The sequence below is a fragment of the Scyliorhinus canicula genome, chromosome 1, assembly GCF_902713615.1.
Source record: "Scyliorhinus canicula chromosome 1, sScyCan1.1, whole genome shotgun sequence".
Classification (NCBI taxonomy): Eukaryota; Metazoa; Chordata; class Chondrichthyes; order Carcharhiniformes; family Scyliorhinidae; genus Scyliorhinus; species Scyliorhinus canicula.
Genome location: NC_052146.1, coordinates 249,036,878 through 249,056,871, shown reverse-complemented (window position 1 = coordinate 249,056,871; position 19,994 = coordinate 249,036,878). Strand labels below are relative to the sequence as shown.

The following is a 19,994-nucleotide window of genomic DNA, read 5'->3' as shown; positions in this document are numbered from 1 at the left end:
TGCCACTCTCAGTGCTTTCCCCAAGTGGCGTTCAACATAGAGGATTCATCAGCTGGTGGGGTGGCGGGGTAGTACAGTATGTGGTAATGAGCAGCACACTTCCTCGGCCATGTTTAATCTGATGTCTTGAGGTTTCAAGGGTTCTGGAATCGATGTTGAGGACTTCCAGGGTGACTCCCTCCCATCTCTATACCACTATGCCGTCACCTCTGCTGGGTCTGTCATGCTGGTGGGACAGGCCCAGGAATGGTGGTGGTGAAGTCTGAGACATATCTGTAGGGTATGATTTGGTGAGTATGGCTCTGTCAGGCTGTTTGCTATTTGACTGGTCTGTGGGACAGCTCTCCCAATTTTGGCACAAATCCCCAGATCGACAAAGCTACGTTTGCCATGATGTTCAGTACCTAAGTCAATGCCGGGTGGTCCTTTGATTTAATTCCTTAGAAACATGTGGTGATTTTGACACAACTGAGTGGTTTACTAGGTCATTTCAGAGGGTATTTAAGAGTCAATCATATTATTCTAGGTTTGGACTCACAGGTAGGTCAGACCAGGTAAGGGCAGCAGATTTTGTTCCTTCCTTTGATAGCTTGCCATGTGTCTTCATGTATAGCCTTAAACTGGTCTTTGAATGTTGTATGCTACTGAAAATGAACGTGTTTAATTCAAGATAAATTCCGTTGTTACTGTGTAGTGCAGCTGTGTGTTTAGATCTTTTTCCAATTGTCACTTGATAGATTGTTCATAATGTTCATTGATTGTATTTTATTAGAACTAGATGTGTAGTTGCGACTGTTAAAAGTTTACATTTATAAAGTCAGTTGAAGTTATAACTTTCTGAGAATTGTAATGCTGATTGATGTGGTATGAGTTTAAATTTATTGTTATATCCATTTCCCAGCTATTGTTGGAGAGTATGACGAATGAAATGGAGCAGCGGGTGGAGCCACACAATGACTATTTCAGTACTCAGTTCCTGTTGTGTTTTACTGCACTTGGGAACCACAGTGTTTCTGTTGAAGCATCTGTTATTGACTCTAATGGCATCATTTGGAAAACAGGACCCAAAACTACCATTGCTATCAAATCCATGGAGGATCCATACTCTCAGCAGTTACGTCTGCAGCAGCAGCAGCAACAGCAGTCACAACAACAATCACAGCTGCAAAGGAATGCACTTTGCAGATTTTAATGATGAATTACTTGCACTTAGGAAATAGACTGTGTGTGAGAATATTTTGCAAGGTAATGAAGACTTCTGCCAAATATCAGATGCTCAATGCTGTGTTAGGGGACATCAGGGATGCACTCTGTCCTTTAAATTCCTGATATTGTAGTATGCAATTTGTAGCCCACATGAATAGTTTTTTTCTCCAACCTACTCTCCACTGGTTTTCATCTTGCTTTCTTCACCAACTCTTTCTGCCCTGACTGTCAGAAAAAAAAACAAATCCACCACGATATGTGACTCCAGACCCACAGCAATGTGGTCGACTCTTAAATAACCTCAGAAATGGGCAATAAATGCAACGCCCACATCCCATGAACGAATAATTTTTAAAATTCTCTAAACTCCGTATTTCAGATTTGGAATGCTGTGATTTAACTGGCTATAACTAAGCTACATTTCGTAGCAAATCAATTTGATTTCAGGTAGTACCTGCCAGAGCCTAGGTATGAATGTATTTTTTGGTTATGCTTTTGTAAGTGAATTCTTTATCTGCTATTTCTGAATTTGGAGGGATTGTGAACTCGGATCAAGCAGTAATTGCTTGTGTCTCCCAAATGATTCTGAATTGATGCAAATGTTAATGGCTGTGGCACAGCTGGAAGTGCCACACTTTTTAAAGGAACATCCAGAGGCAGTATCCATGAAGGTAATATTGTGGTTCTCTGTCCTGGCCATTGTTGGGAATGAGTATGCCATTAAACCTCCCTAGCTTGCTCTGCCATGACTGATTATTTATCAGCCTTTGCGTCTTATCCCCGATTCCCTTAGCTAACAAGATCTTATGAATCCGTCGAGAAAATTTCAATACCGAGCTTTCCATAGCTTTTTAGAGAAGAGGGAGTCCCAGATATCTACCACACTTTTGTGTGAAAATGCCCTTCCTGATTTGACTCCTAAATGATCGAACTCTAATTTTAAGATCATGCCCTCATGTTCTGGATTTCTCCCACCACAAGAAATTGTTTCTCAATTGTACGTCAATTGAATTCCATCAAATCCCTTTATTATTTTAAACACCAATGGAATAAAATCCAAGTTTCTGCAACTTCTCTTCACGATTTAATCTTTTAAGCCCCAATAAAATTCTGGTGAGTCTATATTGTACCCCTCCATTGTCAGTATTCCTTCCTGAAGGACTGTGGCCAAGTCTGAATGTATTACTCCACATGAGGGCTGAACAAGGCTCTGTGCAGTTGAAGAACTTCTATATCTTACTATTAAAATCCAAGTCCTTTTGAGATAAGTCACCATTCAGTTCATCTTCTTAATTACTTTTGTATTTGGGCACCAGTTTCTAGGATCAGTGCACATGGACAGCCAAATCTTGTTACTCCTCCACAGCTCCTAGCCTTCACCGCTAAGACAATACCCTGATTAAACCTTTTCTGATCAACGTGATAGACCTCATATTTCCCCACCTTCAACTCCCATCTTTTAAAAAAAACATGAACCTGGCCATCGATGGCCAACATATAATGCCAACCCTGAGTGTCCCTTGAGAAGGTGATGCTGGATCTTCTTGAAATGCTGCTGTCTGTACAATGAAAGAGCCGTCCCAATCCTGTGAGGTGGGAAGAAGTTTCCAGGAGGTTGACCAGCGCTGAAGGAACAGTAATGCATGTCAAAGTCAGAAAGAGGTGAATGTCTTGGGAGGGAACTCGATGGTGTACTCTTGTAGCTGCTGCTTTTACCATTCTCAGTGGTGGGGTTTCTGCTGAAGAATCTTTGGCGAGTTGCTGCATATTTCTGCATCATGTCCTCATGAGCAAGTTGCTGCAGTGCATAGTACACACTGCACCACTGGTGGATGTTTAAGGCAGTGGATGGAATGCTGGTCAAGTGGCCAGTTTTGTCCTGAATGATATTGGGCTTCTGGAGTATTGTTGCAGCCGCACCTATCCAGATATGTGAAGAATCACGGCCGGGATTCTTCCCTACCCGGCGGGGGGTCCCAGCGTGTCGGAGGGGCGTGAACCACTCCGGCGTCGGGCCGCCCCAAAGGTGGGGAATTCTCCGCACCTTTAGGGGCCAAGCCCTCACCCGCGCTGGAGTGGTTCCCACTCCGCTGGCTGGCGTGAACGGCCTTTAGTGCCATGCCAGCCGGGGCCGAAAGGACTTCGCCGGCCGGCGTAAGTCCGCGCATGCGCCGGACCGTCAGCGGCTGCTAACGTTATACCGGCGCATGCGCAGGGGAGGGGGCCTCTTCCGCCTCCGCCATGGTGAAGGCCATGGCGGAGGTGGAAGAAAAAGAGTGCCCCCACGGCACAGGCCTGCCTGCCGATTGGTGGGCCCCGATCGCGGGCCAGGCCACCGTGGGGGCACCCTCCGGGGTCAGATTGCCCCCCCCCCCCCCCAACTGCTAATCCCGCCGGTCAGGTAGGTGGTTTAAACCACGCCGGCGGGAGAGGCCTGTCAGCGGCGGGAGTTCCCGGGGGGGGGGGGGCGCGGGTCGGAGAATTCTGCCCCACATTCTTCACATTCCTGAATAATGCTTTGTAAGTGATGAAGAGGCTCTGGAATATCAGGAGGTGAACATAGAAAAAAACAAATCTTATTGTTCTTCTAGGGTGAGGGAGCAAAATATGAAATGTGCATCACAGTTTCTTTTTGTTCTCTCATAGACCAGATCAACCTTCATATTTGCTGCCCCTGTGATTTTTATCTTTTTTTAATTGTTTGGTTTATTGTACATTTTGGAAATGAAGAATTTCAAGTTTGAAATGCTTCAAGAAGTTTGCTCAAACAAAAAGCAGTCAAGATAATGGATCATGCTTTGCCTTGCATGTTTTATGTGAAGGCCATTTCCTGTAATCTACTGATGAGTAACCTTTACTGTCTCCAGAATTACAAATATAGATTGTAGATTTATGTAATGCTTACTACTTCTGGATCCTGGCAGTTGCCAATGGACTTTAAGCACCCAAAATCTCAGGTTGGATCTTTGTTACATTTATATATGCCTCGCCTTAATAGGATTTTTAAAATATCATTTATATGACCATAAGACACAGGAGCAGAATCTGGTTGAAGAAATTCCTCCTCATCTCTGTTTTAAAGGATCTTCCCTTGAGTCTGAGATGGTGTCCTCTAGTTTTTCCTACAAGTGGAAACATCCTCTCCACATCCACTCTATCCAGGCCTCGCAGTATCCTGTAAGTTTCAATAAGATCCCCCCTCATCCTTATAAACTCCAACGAGTACAGACCCAGAGTCCTGAATCATTCCTTAGTCAACAAGCTCTTCATTCCTGGGATCATTCTTGTGAACCTCCTCTGGACCTTTTCCAAGGCCAGCACATCCTTCCTTCGATACGGGGCCCAAAACTGCTGACGATACTCCAAATGGAATCTGACCAGAGCATTATAGAGCCTCAGAAGCATATCCCTGCTCTTGTATTCTAGCCCTCTCGACATGAATGCTATGTTCATTTCCTAACACGTTGCATCTTGTAGCTTTTAATGATTATTGAAGTGGTTTCATATCCTTGGAAATCAATCTAGTTTTACCTCTACACAACTTGATGCCCCCTGTCATGATTTTAACACATTGTGTAAAACTTTTCCAATTATAAATTTGATTTGTCCACATTTAAATTGGACTTTGTCAATGTAATATCGTCATTGTTGTAATCTGACTCTGGGTTCCCACGAATTGCTTCAAATACTAAAATAAAGTGCCTCAGCCATTTCTTTTCTCAGTATCTGGGGTTTCCTTTGTCCAAAAGAAAGGTTTAAATATATTTTTAGTAACTCCCAACACAGTAACATATAACATTGAATTTATCCATTGAATTGTCTTCTATCTTTAATGCCTTTTTTGAGCTCCTCGGGATCTGCTGCAAGCTGAGTGTGGATTCAATATTTGTTCGCAGTGTTCCAAGTTAAATTTAAATTGTGAACCGTGTATTGGGTACTTACTTTTCCAGGAAACTCTCAAATGATGGAATATTTTTAATTCGCCTCCAGCAGTTTGCGATCAAATATTTTTCAAAATGTTTTCAAGAAACCAGAGAGGAAAAATGTTAAAAGCTTCATTCCATTATTCTTTATTTTGAGGTTTTAAAAAATTAAATCTGTGAATTTGTGCTAGAGAGCCTGTCTGTACATGTTATGAATTTCATGAAATTAAATTAAGAGAAACCTGGCTTTCTTCATTATAATTGAATTCATTTTTTAAATTGTCAAATTTTGGAGCAAACAACCTTTCATTGCTCTCCGCGATGATCACTGTTCACTGTTAGAAAAATGTAGACTTGTCTTTCTAACAGCTGTTTATCACATAGTTGTTTTGTTTTTCCAAATAAAAAACAAACCAGTTGAATTTTGAAAGCTAAAAATATTACCTGTATTTTGTTAATAGTAATTGGCACATTTGCATTTTCTTACATCTGTGAGAGAAACTAGGGCGCAATTCTCCAAGAAAACTTATTTTTTAAAATAAATTTTGAGTGCCCAATTCTTTTTTTATTTTCCCCAATTAAGGGGCAATTTAGGGTGGCAAATCCTCCTATCCTACACATCATTGGGTTGTGAGGCTGAGATACACGCAGACACAGGGAGAATGTGCAAACTCCACATGGCCACTGACTTGGGGCCGGGATCAAACCCGGGTCCTCGGCGCTATGAGGCAGCAGTCCTAACCACACAGTGCGATTCCTGCCATGTGGATCGGCGCAATCCAGATCGCAGTCCACCCACACTTAGACATTTCTTTGATGGAAAAGTCCCCACTCCCCGCATCTCCAATCTCTGTCATCAGGCCCACCCTCCAAGTGAGCGACACCCCACTATGGGGTCACCCCTTGTAGTGCCAACCTGGCATTGCCCTCTGGAACCCTGGCAGTGCCAGAGCACTTCCTAGCCATGCCCCGACCACCCAGTGGCTTCAATGGCCTCCGCGTCCCACGGTGTCGTCATCACATCTGGTCTCCATTTTTGAAGACCAGCGGTGATTCCCACCGGCTTCACATTGCGCCGGCTGGTGGGAGAATTGAAGGGACCCGGTGAGTTTGGCTTAAAGTCAATTCTGCATATTTAAATTAGAGGGCATGGACCAGGTAACGTCGCCGCTCAGGGCGGGGAGAACCTCAAAATGAGTTCTCGCCCGTTCAAATTACCTTCTGGCCCTCCCGTGGGAGTCTCCGGCCGTAACCCGGTTTGTGCCTGCACGAGGGGCCATAGAATCGCCCCGTGGAATAAGATAGATACATATAGGTATCCTAGAAGCAATCACAAAACAACAAATCAGAACTAAAGGTTCTTTAGAAAGTCACAAACTAGCACTGTGACACATGGAATTTCTCTACCATTGCCTAGCCCAGTCCTCCTTTCATTCCTGATGTCCCAGAAATCTACCAGCAAGTGAAGCCTCATATCCAATCCCTCCCTCTACCCCTACATCATGGCAAATACAATCTCCAACCATCCCAATGCAGTACCACCAAACACCAGGACCCAATATTGTTCAGGTTTAGGACAGTTTCCCAATGTAAGCACAGCCACCAACCAATGCAATCAATGAACAGGATTGCACCAAGCGCAGCTAAACTCTATCCCCCTCAACAATACAGCTAAACACTACTAAACATCTATCTCTAATTATTGCCTTCGACATATTATCACTTCTATTCATTGAGCTGAAACGGACGCAATATGTGAACGTGTTCTTTCTGTCTGCAAAGAATGGGCCCCTATGTATTAACATATGTAATAAATGATAATCATTTACTAGTTTATTCCTCAGCAGATGACCTTGACCAATCAGAGTCAAGCTGCCAATTTTAATTTTCAAGCAATGCTTGGCAGTTAATTGTCACCATTAACCAGTGCATTCTCCATGCCAACCAATCAGCACTCTCTCCTCCTGGTATAAAGTTGTTTTTTCCCCTGACGTTGCTATTCTTGTGATTGTCCTGATGAGTGTGGGACAAAAAGCTTTGGAAAATTGTCTTTTTACAGCAATACTCAAGCAATTCAAAATAAATAATTTTCAACAGACTTTCATATCTGCAGCTGTTAGAAGGACTGTAAATTTGATGATGAACCTCTCGTGCATGTAGTTATTTCTTCAAAACCTTATGTCAGCAGATTCATCCACAAATACAACTGAGACTGCAATGTACTTACCATCTGGTTTCATGCAGAAGAACATGAGATATGAAGACTAATTATGCAAAAAATCTGAACCCGCCAAAATCCTAGCTCCAGTGTCAAACAGTACATCAATTAACCGTTTATTTGCTGTCCTCTGAGTGCAGTATTTACTGGTTACGGCTGAAATAATTGGGAGTGGTGATACAACATAATTAAGCACTTTCTTTCATAGAATTTACAGTGCAGAAGGAGGCCATTCGGCCCATCGTGTCTGCACTGGCCCTTACAAAGAGCACCCTACTCAAGCCCACGTATCTACCCTATCCCTGTAACCCAGTAACCTCCACTTACACTTTTTGGATACTAAGGGCAATTTAGCATGGCCAATCCACCTAACCCGCACATCTTTGGACTGTGGGAGGAAACCGGAGCACCCGGAGGAAACCCACGCAGACACGGGCAGAACGTGCAGACTCCACACAGACTGACCCATCAGGGAATCGGACCTGGGACCCTGGAGCTGTGAAGCAACTGTGCTAATCACTATGCTACCGTGCTGCCCTCACTTTATTGAGGTACAATTAATGTTTCAAATTTATGGTACAAGTATGCAATAGAAAATATTGCTGTAATAAGATGTTCTTCTCTGTGCCCACTTCTTTGGACAGGAGTATTTCCCCCATTCAATGGATCCTTTCACCCACTTCTAGCATTCTTTCTCTACCTGGACCCTATTCTCTGGCCTCCTACCTGCACTTGATCTTTTCATTGAGAACTGTCAACGTGACATTGGCCATCTCAATTTCTCTGCCCCTCTCACTCACTCCCAACATGTCACCCTCTGAACTTGCTGCACTTCATTCTCTTAGGTCCGACCCTGACCTTGTGATCAAACCTGCTTGACAAGGGTGGATTGCTGTTGTTTGGCATACTGACCCCTACTGTGCAGAGGCTGAGTCCCAACTCTCAGCCACTTCCTCCTATCTCCCTGGACCACGACCCCACTATGAAACATCAAAACATTGTTTCCAGGATGGTCACTGACCTCCGCCTCTGGTGATCTTCCCCCCACAGCCTCCAGCCTCATAGTAAGAAGTCTCACAACACCAGGTTAACGTCCAACAGATTTGTTTCGAATCACTTGCTTTCGGAGCACAGCTCCTTCCTCAGGGTGAATGAAGAGGTGGGTTCCAGAAACATATATAGACAAAGTCAATGATGCAAGACGATACTTTGAATGCAAGTCTTTGCAGGTAATTAAGTCTTTACAGGTCCAGTAGGAGCAACTGTAGAGAGGGATAATCAGAGGTTAAAGAGGTGTGAATTGTCTCAAGCCAGGACAGTTGGTAGGATTTCACAAGCCCAGGCCAGATGGTGGGGGGTGAATGTAATGCAACATGAATCCAAGGTCCCGGTTGAGGCCGTACACGTGTGTGGAACTTGGCTATAAGTTTCTGCTCGGCAATTCTGTGTTGTCGCGCGTCCTGAAGGCGCCTTGGAGAACGCTTACCAGAAGATCAGAGGCTGAATGCCCTTGACTGCTGAAGTGTTCCCCGACTGGAAGGGAACATTCCTGCCTGGCGATTGTCGCACGATGTCCGTTCATTCGTTGTCGCAGCGTCTGCATGGTCTTGCCAATGTACCATGCTTCGGGACATCCTTTCCTGCAGCGTATGAGGTAGACAACGTTGGCCGAGTCACACGAGTATGTACTACGTACCTGGTGGGTGGTATTCTCTCATGTAATGGTGGTATCCATGTCTATGATCTGGCACAACTGGCAGAGATTTCCATGGCAGGGTTGTGTGGTGTTGTGGTCACTGTTCTGAAGGCTGAGTAATTTGCTGCAAACCATGGTCTGTTTGAGGTTGCGTGGTTGTTTGAAGGCAAGTAATGGGGGGGAGATGACCTTGGCAAGATGTTCGTCTTCATCAATGATGTGTTGAAGGCTGCGACGAAGATGTTGTAGTTTCTCTGCTCCGACCTCCTCGGAAGACATTTAAGGGACACAACTGACAGAGTACCCTTTGTCGTCCAGTACTTCCCCGGAGCGGAAATTTTGGCAAAATTTGGTTCCAACTCCATCTACATGTTTGCTGACAATATGACCATAATGGGCCGTATCTTGAATAACAGCGAGTCAGAATACAGGAGGGAGATAGATAACCTAGTGGAGTGGTGCAGTGACAACAATCTCTCCCTCAATCCCAGCAAAACAAAAGAGCTGGTCATTGACTTCAGGAAGCAAAGTACTGTACACACCCCTGAGAGCATGGTTAGCAGTTTCAAATTCCATGGGGTACACATCTCCAAAAATCTGTCCTGGTCCACCCACGTCGACTCTACCACCAAGAAAGCACAACAGCGCCCATACTTCCTCAGGAAACCAAGGAAATTTGGCATGTCCACATTAACTCTTACCAACTTTTACAGATGCACCATAGAAAGCATCCTATCTGGCTGCATCACAACCTGGTACGGCAACTGCTCGGCCCAAGATCACAAGAAACTTCAGAGAGTCGTGAGCATAGCCCAGTCCATCACACAAACCTGCCTCCCATCCATTGACTCCATCTACACCTCCTGCTGTCTGGGGAAAGTGGGCAGCATAATGAAATATCCCTCCCACCCAGCTTACTCACTCTTCCAAATTCTTCCATCAGGCAGGAGATACAAAAGTCTGAGAACATGCATGAACAGACTCAAAAACAGCTTCTTCCCCGCTGTTACGAGACTCCTAAACAACCCTCTTATGGACTGACCTCATTAACACTACACCCCTGTATGCTTCACCCAATGCCGGTGTTTATGTAGTTACATTGTGTACCTTGTGTTGCCCTATTATGTATTTTCTTTTATTTCCTTTTCATGTACTTAATGATCTGTTGAGCTGCTCGCAGAAAAATACTTTTCACTGTTCCTCGGTACACGTGACAATAAACAAAATCCAATCTAATCCAATTGGTGTCAAGGTGGGAAGGCCCATCCACTCTATCCAAGCCCCACATAATCTTGTCGACCTCTATCAGGTCACCCCTCAACCCCCCGTCTTTCTAATGATAACAGTCCGAGTCTATTCAGCCTCTCCACATAGCTAACACCCTCCATACCAGGCAACATCCTGGTAAACCTCCGCTGCACCCTCTCCAAAGCCTCCACATCCTTCAGGTAATGTGGTGAGCAGAATTGTGCGCAATATTCCAAGTACGGCTGTACCAAGGTTCTATGCAACTGTAGCATGACTTGCCAGGTTTTATACTCAATGCCATGTCCAATGAAGGCAAGCATTCCGTATGCTTTGTTGACTACCTTGTCCACTTGTGTTGCAACCTTCAAAGATCTGTGGACCTGCACGCCCAAATCTCTCTGACTTTCTGTATTCCTAAGAGTTTTGCCATTTACGGTATATTTCCCCTCTATGTTAGACCTTCCAAAAGGCATTACCTTACATTTGTCTGGATTAAACTCCATTTGCCATTTCTCTGCCCAAGTCTCCAACCTATCTATGTCCTGCTGTATCTTCTGACAATCCTCAACAATATCTGCCACTCCACCAACCTTGGTGTCGTCCGCAAACTTACTAATCAGACCAGCTACAGTTTCCTCCAAAGTATGTACACTATAAACAATAGAGGCCCCAGCACAGATCCCTGTGGAACACCACTTGTCACAACCTTCCATTCAGAAATACACCCTTCTACTGCTACCCTTTGCCTTCTGTGATTGAGCCAGTTCTGTATCCATCTTACCACCTCACCTCTGATCCAGTGTGAGTTCACCTTTTGTACCAGTCTGCCATGAGGCACCTTGATGTCCAGGTAAACAACATCCACTGCCCTCCCCACAAACACGATCAAGTTAGTGAGGCACGATCTCCCTTTCACAAAACCATGCAGTCTATTGCTTATGAGCCCATTTGTTTCCAAATGGGTATAAACCCTGTCCCTGAGAATTTACCAACTACCGACGTGAGGCTCACCAGCTCAGTTTCCGGAATTATCCCTGCTACCTTTCTTAAACAGTGATACCACATTAGCTATTCTCCAGCCCTCTGGGATCTCACCTGTAGCCAATGAGGATACAAAGATGTCAGTCAAGGCCCCAGAAATTGCCTCCCTTGCTTCCCTCAGTATTCTGAGGTAAATCCCATCCGGCCCAGGTCACTTATCTACCTTAATATCTTTTAAAAGACCCAATAACATAACCAGATCCAGACTGTCCACACGCCCGACCCAAGAATCATCTTCTACAAAGTCCCTTTCTTTGGTAGCCATGATGTGGAGATGCCGCCGTTGGACTGGGGTGAGCACAGTAAGAAGTCTTACAACACCAGGTTAAAGTCCAACAGGTTTGTTTCAAACACGAGCTTTCGGAGCACACCTGAAGAAGGAGCCGTGCTCCGAAAGCTCGTGTTTGAAACAAACCTGTTGGACTTTAACCTGGTGTTGTAAGACTTCTTACTGTACCTTTCTTTGGTGAACACTGATGCAAAGGACTCATTTAGTACCTCGCACATTTCCTCTGGCTCAACACATAGATTCCCCTCACTGTCCTTAAGTGGTCCAATCCTTTCCCTGGCCACCCTCTTGTTTTTTACACATGAATAAAAAGCTTTGGGATTCACCTCAATCCTACTTGCCGAGAACTTTTCATGACCTCTCCTCGCCCTCCTAATTTCCAGCTTCAGTACCTTCCTGCTTTCTTTAAACACCTCAAGGGTTTCGACTGTTCCCACCCTTCTAGACCGTGCTAAAGTCTCCTTTTTCTTTTTGACAAGGTTCACAATATCCCTTGTTCTCCAAGGCTCCCTAAACTTCCCATACTTATCCTTCGTTCTCTCAGGAACATGACTTTCCTGAATCCTAATCAACTGTCGCTTGAAATACTCCCAAATGTCCGATGTTGATTTACTATCCAATAGCCGCACTCAATCCAAATTCTTCAATTCCTGTCTGTTATCATAATTTGCCTTTCCCCAGTTTAGCACCTTAACGCGAGGGTTACCCTCACCCCTGTCCAAAAGTACCCTGAAACCTATGGAATTGTGGCTCCTACAGCATGACCTGGCGAGTTTGGGCGAGTGGCAAATCAATGGTAGATGCAGTATAATTTGGATAAGTGTGAGGTTATTTACTTTGGAAGCAAAAACAGGAAGACAGATTACTAATTGAATGGTTGTAAATTAAGAGAGGGGAGTGTGCAGCGGGACCTGGGTGTCCTTGTGCACCAGTCGCTGAAGGTCTGCATGCTGGTGCAGAAGGCGGTAAAGAAGGCTAATGGTATGTTGACCTTCATTGCGAGAAGTTTCGAGTATAGATGAAGGGATATGTTGCTGAAGTTGTATAGGGCCTTGGTGAGGCCACAGCTGGAGTATTGTGTGCAGTTTTGGTCTCCTTCTCTGTGGAAGGATGTTCTTGCTCTTAAGGGAGAGCAGTGAAGATTTACCAGACTGATTACCAGGGATGGCGGGACTGTCATATGAGGAGAGATTGTCTAGGGTGGGATTGTTCTCACTGGAGTTCAGAAGAATGAGGAGGGGGAATCTCATAGATACATATAACATTTTAACTGTACTAGACAGGGTAGATGCAGGGAACATGTTACCAATGATGGGTGTGTCCAGAACCAGGGGTAACAGTTTGAGGATTCAGGATAAACCATTTTGAACAGAGATGAGGAGACATTTCTTCACCCAAAGAGTGGTGAGCCTGTGGAATTCATTACCACAGGAAGTAGTTGATGCTAAAACTTCGAATATATTCAAGAGGCAGCTGGATACAGCACTTGGGGAGAATGGGATCAAAGGCTATGGGGAGAAAGCAGGATTAGGCTATTGAGTTGGATGATCAGTCATGATCGTGATGAATGGCGGAGCAGGCTCGAAGGGCCAAAAGGCCTCTTCCTGCTCCTATCTTCTATGTATCTATGCATTATTCCCAAAATATTCCCCACTGAAACCTCAACCACCTGTCCAAGTTAATTCCACCATACCAGATCCAGTACTGACCCTTCCCTTGTTGAACTATCTACATATTGCATCAAGAAGGCTTCCTGGATACACCTTACAAACTCTGCCCCATCCAAACCCCTTAGCACTAGGTGAATCCCAATCAATATAGGAGAAATTAAAATCCCTTACCACAACAACCCTGTTATTTTTGCACCTATCCAAAATCTCTCTACCTATCTGCTCCTCTATCTCTCGCTGGCAGTTTGGGAGCCTGTAATAAATGCCCAACATTATGATTGCTCCCTTCCTATTCCTGAGCTCTACCCAGATTGCCTCATTGTATAAGCCCTACGAGGAGTTCTCCCACTTTACGGCTATAATATTCTCCTTAACCAGTAATGCTACTCCCCCACCACTTTTACATCCCCCTCTATCTCTAATGAAGCATCAATATCCACCAATGTTCAGCTGCCAATCCTGCCCTTCCTTTAACCATGTTTCTGTGATAGTCACAACACCGTAATTCAAAGTACTAATCAGTGCTCTAAGTTCATCTGCCTTACCCGCTGTATTTCTGGCATTGAAACAAATACACTTCAAACCACTGATTTTGAGCAGACAGAGTGATGTTGTTCTCTTATTTTAGTTCTCTATTTCCTCTTCAGTTATTACACCTTCAAAACTAATTCTCTAGTTCCCCCCGCCACACTAGTTTAAATCCTTCTGAGTGACTCTAGCAAACCTCCCAGCCAGGATATCGGTGCCCCTCCAGTTTAGATGCAGCCCATCGTTCTTGTACAGGCCTCACCTGCCCCGGAAGAGATCCCAGTGGTCCAGAAATCTCAAAACCTCCCTCCTACACCATCAGTTTAGCCACGTATTTAGCTGCACTATCCTCCTATTTCTAGCCTCACTGGAAGTAGTCCTGAGATTACAGCCAGAGAGGTCCTGCTTTTTACCTTATTGCTAACTCCCTGAACTCCTTCTGCAGGACCTCATCACTCCTCCTGCCTGTGTCGTTAGTACCTATGTGTACTACGACCTCCGTCTGTTCACCCTCCCCCTTCAAGATGTCCTGTGTTTGTTCAGAGACACTGGCACCAGAGAGGCAACATACCATCCTGCAGTCTCTTTCCCATCCACAGAAGTGCCTATCTGTGCCCCTTACTATAGAGTCTCCTATAACTATCACTCTCCTGCACTTTGCCCTCCCAGGCCGAGCAACAGAGCCAGTTGTGGTGCCACTGTTCAGGCTGCTGTTGTTGTTTTTGCCTGATAAGTTATCCCCCCCCCCCCCCCCCCAACAGTATCCAAAACGATATACCTGTTAGAGAGGGGGACAGCCACAGCTGCACATCATGTGACCATCAGTTTGGGCATCATGTGACCATCAGTTTGGGCATCATTCACCTCTGCGTCCGATACCCCGGCAGTATGCACAACACCCTCATCCTTACACACTCGACAATTCCTGACATGTTCAAGATGGACCCCCGACTGCGGGGGTTGGCTTCCGGGTAACAGGGGTTACATCGTGGCTGATGACATCTGTCTGGTGGTCACAGACCGACGCGGAGACCCACTACAACAACGGCCACAAAGCAATCAAGAGCGTGATTGAACGGTGCTCCGGCCTCCTGAAGATGCGGTTCAGGTGCCTGGACTGCTCTGGAGGGGCCCTCCAGGATGATGCTGAGAGGGTCACCCACATTGTGGCAGCCTGCTGTGTCCTCCACAACATCATGCAGCAGAGGGTCGATGTGCTGGAGGAGGAGGTGGACACCAGGCCTCATTCGGTGAGGAGGAGGCGGGGGAGGGTGAGGATGGGCAGGACGTGAGGGCAGGCAGGCATGGGATGCCACGTGGTGTGTGCGCCAAGGGCAATACGCATGGGACACTGATTCCCTCCAGGTTCAAAAGGAGGAAGGGGAGGGGACTGGCCAGGGCGGGGACTGGCCAGGGCAGGGACTGGGCCACCTCTCTCTGTGCCTATGCCATGTCGGCCAGCGGCTGGGCAATGCCACGGACATTGCCAGCCATGCTGTGACTGGGCCACTCGCAGGAGCACTGCTGCGATGTACAGGTGTCTCTGGCACATGGTTGCCTGTGAGTCGGCAACCCTGCCCTGGGCCTTGGCCATCTCCCGCACAGAATGCCCAGGCCTTGGACATGCTGATCCATGGCCAAAACCGTGAGCCCCAGTGCCTCTACCACATTCACCACCCATGCGGTGTTGGCCTGAGTGGTACGCTTGATCAGCACCATCTCCTGTGGCTGCAACCAGTTGGACTCCTCCAACTGCACCTGCAGGTGCTGGATGCTTGCCGACAACCCCTCTAGTAGTCCCTGGTTCTCGACCGCATCTCCACAATTGATGGGGCCGTCCGTTCCAGAAGCCCAAAACCCGCCTGAACGGCACCCATCCCGTTGATCAGTCTGCTCTCCTACCGTCCGCCCCCTCGGGTGTTCCTACCTCCACCTGTTATACCGGAGCAAATGTGTGGTGAGCACCAGAGAGTGTCCCAGGAGCCTCTTCACTAAAGTGCCCAACCCAGGTGAGTGTCTCTGGGATGGTGGAGGGTGTTGGAGACGCTGTGATGGGTATTCTCTGTCATCCTCCGACCCAAGCTCCGGGGTCTCCTGAGTCACGGGCGGAGGGTTGGTGTCCGAGCTGCCATCCCCATCACTGCTCGGCTCACAGGGAGCTCTGGCTGTGGCACTGGCTAGGGGCGGGGACACCAGATGGACCCACCCCATCTCCTGCGGGTCCTGCAAGACACAAGATAAGACATGATAAGACGCGGGGTGGGGGGGTTGCGACAGTGGGGATGGTGTAGGGTGAGGGTGATGTTGGGGTGTTATGGGAGTGAAGGTCGTGGTGAACCTTTGGGGCTGCTCTCCTCACTGCCATCTTGTTGACTGGGATGGTGTGTGTGGGGGGATTGTAATGTGTATATGCGGCTGCAGCTTGTCAACCTCCCGAGTGTCATTCGCAAAACTGGCGCATTGTTTCTCATTAGAATCGATTGTGTTCCACCTCGGGCCGGTGCTAGCCCCTAAGTAGCAGAATCGGTCCAGATGTGCCGGCAGTTTTGCTGAAGTGGAACTCCACTAATTCTGCGTCGGCATCAACACTTAGGGCTGGGTCCTCCGATTGCCAGCGCATTCAGCGATTGGCCGGAGAATCTGTTTTTACAGCAAAATTGGGAGTGGTGCCATTTTCCGATTGCTCCGCCGCCTCAAAAAGGCCATTTTCGCTGAGTACAACGCACGCTGTTGAGACGGCCTCAAGACATAACCTGAGGCCCTCCCCCAATGCTCCATCCCTGATGGACTGACTTCCCAACGGCGTGGGACACGTGAGCTTACAGTTTTCGGGGACCTCGCATGGCGGCTGTGGACTGTGTCCAGCACCGCCACAGTCGTGGGGGGGGGGGGGGGGGGGGGGAGGGGGTTGTGTGGCCCTTCTGTTGGCCAGGGGAGGCTTCAGTGGGGGCTGGGGGATCTGGTTGGGGGTGGTCTGGGAGTGACGAGGGGGGACAGACACAGGGGGGGGGCACTATCTGGCAGGCTGGTATCGCGCACGGCCGTGCCATGTTGTCCGCCGCAGCCGCAGGTCACCGCCGTGTGCATGTTCAGCCATGGACCCGGCCATTCTCTGTTCGTATCTGCAGGTAGGGCTTTACGGGACGCAGCTGTTAGCCCTCAACGGGCGGAGCATCAGTGCGGGGGTACCGCCAACTTTTTGGTTGTAAGACTAGACACATGTTCCGGTCATAGAGTCAAAATCAGAGAACCCAGCCCTTAGTCTGAGAAACAGAGAATTCCATCCAGGATGTTTTAAACTGAGCATTAATCTAGCTATCCTCCTCTGAATACTTTCCAGAACCTCAACCTCAATCTCACCCACCATGTGAGGAAATGTTAGTGGAGACATGGCTGGTCCAACAATGCGTTTTTGATACAGACGACGTGATATGCTTGTTATGTACCATGAGACATAACCTATAAAATCACAGCTAGGCCTCACTGTTTTGTTTACTTTCTCCTGGGTCCTTTAAAAACAGCATGAAAAGTAATAATACAAATATATTAATTTTAATTTGTGGGTTATAAAAGCAAAATAATGGATTTGTAGATTGGTTAATGGATTGTAGGCATATTTTCCCCTTCATGAAGCCATACTGACTCCGCTGGATTACATTGTGTTTCAAAATGATCTGCTATTACAAACTTGATAATGGACTCTAACATTTTCCCAGTTGAAGTTGTTAAGCTAACTGGCCTATAGTTAGTTACCTGTGTTTTGTCTTCCTCTCCTTTTGAATACATTGGCAGATTTCCAATCCTCTGGGACTTTTCCAGAATTTAAGGATTTTTGGTTAGATTACCAGTGTATCCATTGTCTCTGTTGCTACTTCCTTTAATATCCTAGGATGCAACCCATCAGGCCCAGGGGACCTATTGGCCTTTAGTTTCCCTTGTACCTTTTCTCTAATTGGATTGGATTTGGTTATTGTCACGTGTACCGGGGTTCTGTGAAAAGTATTGTTCTGTGTACAGTTCAGACATTTCATTCCATACATGAAAAGAAAATAGATAGGGCAAACATAAAATACACAATGTAAATACATAGACACAGGCATCGGGTGAAGCATACAGGAGTGTAGTACTACTCAGTAGTGAAGATGTGTGAAGAGATCAGATGAGTTCACAAGGGCGCCGTTTAGGAGTCTGGTAACAGTAGGGAAGAAACTGTTTTTGAATCTGTTTGTGCGTGTTCTCAGAGTTTTGTATCTCTTGCCCGATGGAAGAAGTTGGAAAAGTGAATCTTTTCACTTTTGGAAGAAGGGGGTCTTTGATCATGCTGCCCGCTTTCCCAAGGCAGCGGGAGGTGTAGACAGAGTCAATGGATGAGAGACAGGTCTGTGTGATGGACTGGACTGTGTTCACGACTCTCTGACGTTTCTTATGGTCTTGGGCTGAGCAGTTGCCATACCAGGCTGTGATGCAGCCAGATAGGATGCTTTCTATGGTGCATCTGTAAAAGTTGGTAAGAGTCAATGTGGACATGCCGAATTTCCTTAGTTTCCTGAGAAACTATAGGTGCTGTTGTGCTTTCTTGGGCATAGTGTCGACATGAGTGGACCAAGACATATTGTTGGTGATGTGCACATCTAGGAATTTGAAGCTGTCAACCATCTCCACCTCAGCATCATTGATGCAGACAGGGGCGATCATGATACTTTGCTTCCTGAAGTCAATTACCAGCTCTATAGTTTTGCTGACATTGAGGGAGAGATTGTTTAGAGAGAAGTTCTCTATCTTCCTCCTTTATTCCGACTCATCGTTGTCCAAGATCCACCCCAGTAGTCAGCAAACGCGTAGATTGTTTGGGGTCTCACCTGATGAAAGAGCTGTGCTCCGAAAGCTAGTGATTCGAAACAAACCTGTTGAACTTTAACCTGGTGTTGTAAGACTTCTTATTGTGTCTGTGTGGAGTTTACACTTTCTCCCCGTGTCTGTGTGGGTTTCCTCCGGATGATCTGGTTTCCTCCCACAGTTCAAAGATGTGCAGGTTAGGTGAATTGGCCATGCTAAATTGCCCCTTAGTGCCCAAAAGGTTAGGTTGGATTATGGGGATAGGGTATAGGCGTGGGCTTAAGTAATCTCTTCTTTTAAAAAAAAAAAAAAATTTTAATTCAAGTTTTTTAACAACAACAAATTTTCTCCCCGCAATTTAAAACAAACAAGGCGTGTTTCCACGCCAAAACAAAATAAGAAACGAACAGCCCGGTGGTGGCGGCGACCCTAAGAATCTGGGAACAATGGAGACGGCATCGGGGGGAAACAGGGGCCTCGATGTATCATCCCGGGGAACACGGATGGGGGATTCAGGGGGTGGCAAAGGGCGGGCATCAGCAAATTGAGGGACCTGTTTATTGGCGGGAGGTTTGCGGGCCTGGGGGAACTGGAAGATAAATTTGGCCTTCCCCAGGGGAACATGTTCAGATACCTGCAGGTAAAGGCGTTTGCTAGGCGACAGGTAGAGGGATTCCCTTTGCTGCCCTCGCAGGGGGCGATGGACAGAGTGCTTTCGGGGGTGTGGGTAGGAGAGGGGAAGGTGTCTGACATCTATAAGGTAATGCAGGAGGTGGAGGAGTCGTCAGTGGAGGAGCTGAAGGCTAAATGGGAGGAGGAACTCGGGGAGCAGATAGAGGACGGGACTTGGGCGGATGCCTTGGACAGAGTCAACTCTTCCTCCTCATGTGCGAGGCTTAGTCTCATCCAATTTAAGGTGCTGCACCGGGCCCACATGTCCGGGACTAGGATGAGTAGGTTCTTCGGGGGTGAGGACAGGTGCACCAGATGTTCGGGGAGTCCTGCGAACCACGCCCATATGTTCTGGGCATGCCCAGCACTGGAAGAATTCTGGAAGGGGGTGGCGGGGACGGTGTCGAGGGTGGTTGGATCCAGGGTCAAACCAGGGTGGGGACTCGCGATTTTTGGAGTTGCGGTAGAGCCGGGAGTGCAGGAGGCGAAAGAGGCCGGTGTCCTGGCCTTTGCGTCCCTAGTAGCCCGTCGAAGGATTCTGCTACAGTGGAAGGATGCAAGGCCCCCAAGTGTGGAGACCTGGATCAGTGACATGGCGGGATTTATAAAATTGGAAAAGGTCAAATTTGCCCTGAGAGGATCAATACAAGGGTTCTATAAACGATGG

The 19,994-nt window shown here is 46.8% G+C and overlaps 1 protein-coding gene across 1 annotated transcript in view; it reads left to right on the top strand.

The window, feature by feature from the left end:
* Positions 1 to 2,276, top strand: part of ints7 (integrator complex subunit 7) — a 74,568-nt gene extending 72,292 nt beyond the window's left edge. The window contains exon 20 of the mRNA XM_038810987.1: positions 902 to 2,276. Within this exon, the coding sequence (XP_038666915.1) occupies positions 902 to 1,192 (291 nt within the window). The 3' untranslated portion in view covers positions 1,193 to 2,276. The remainder of the gene's footprint in view (positions 1 to 901) is intronic.
* Positions 2,277 to 19,994: the final 17,718 nt, after the last annotated feature.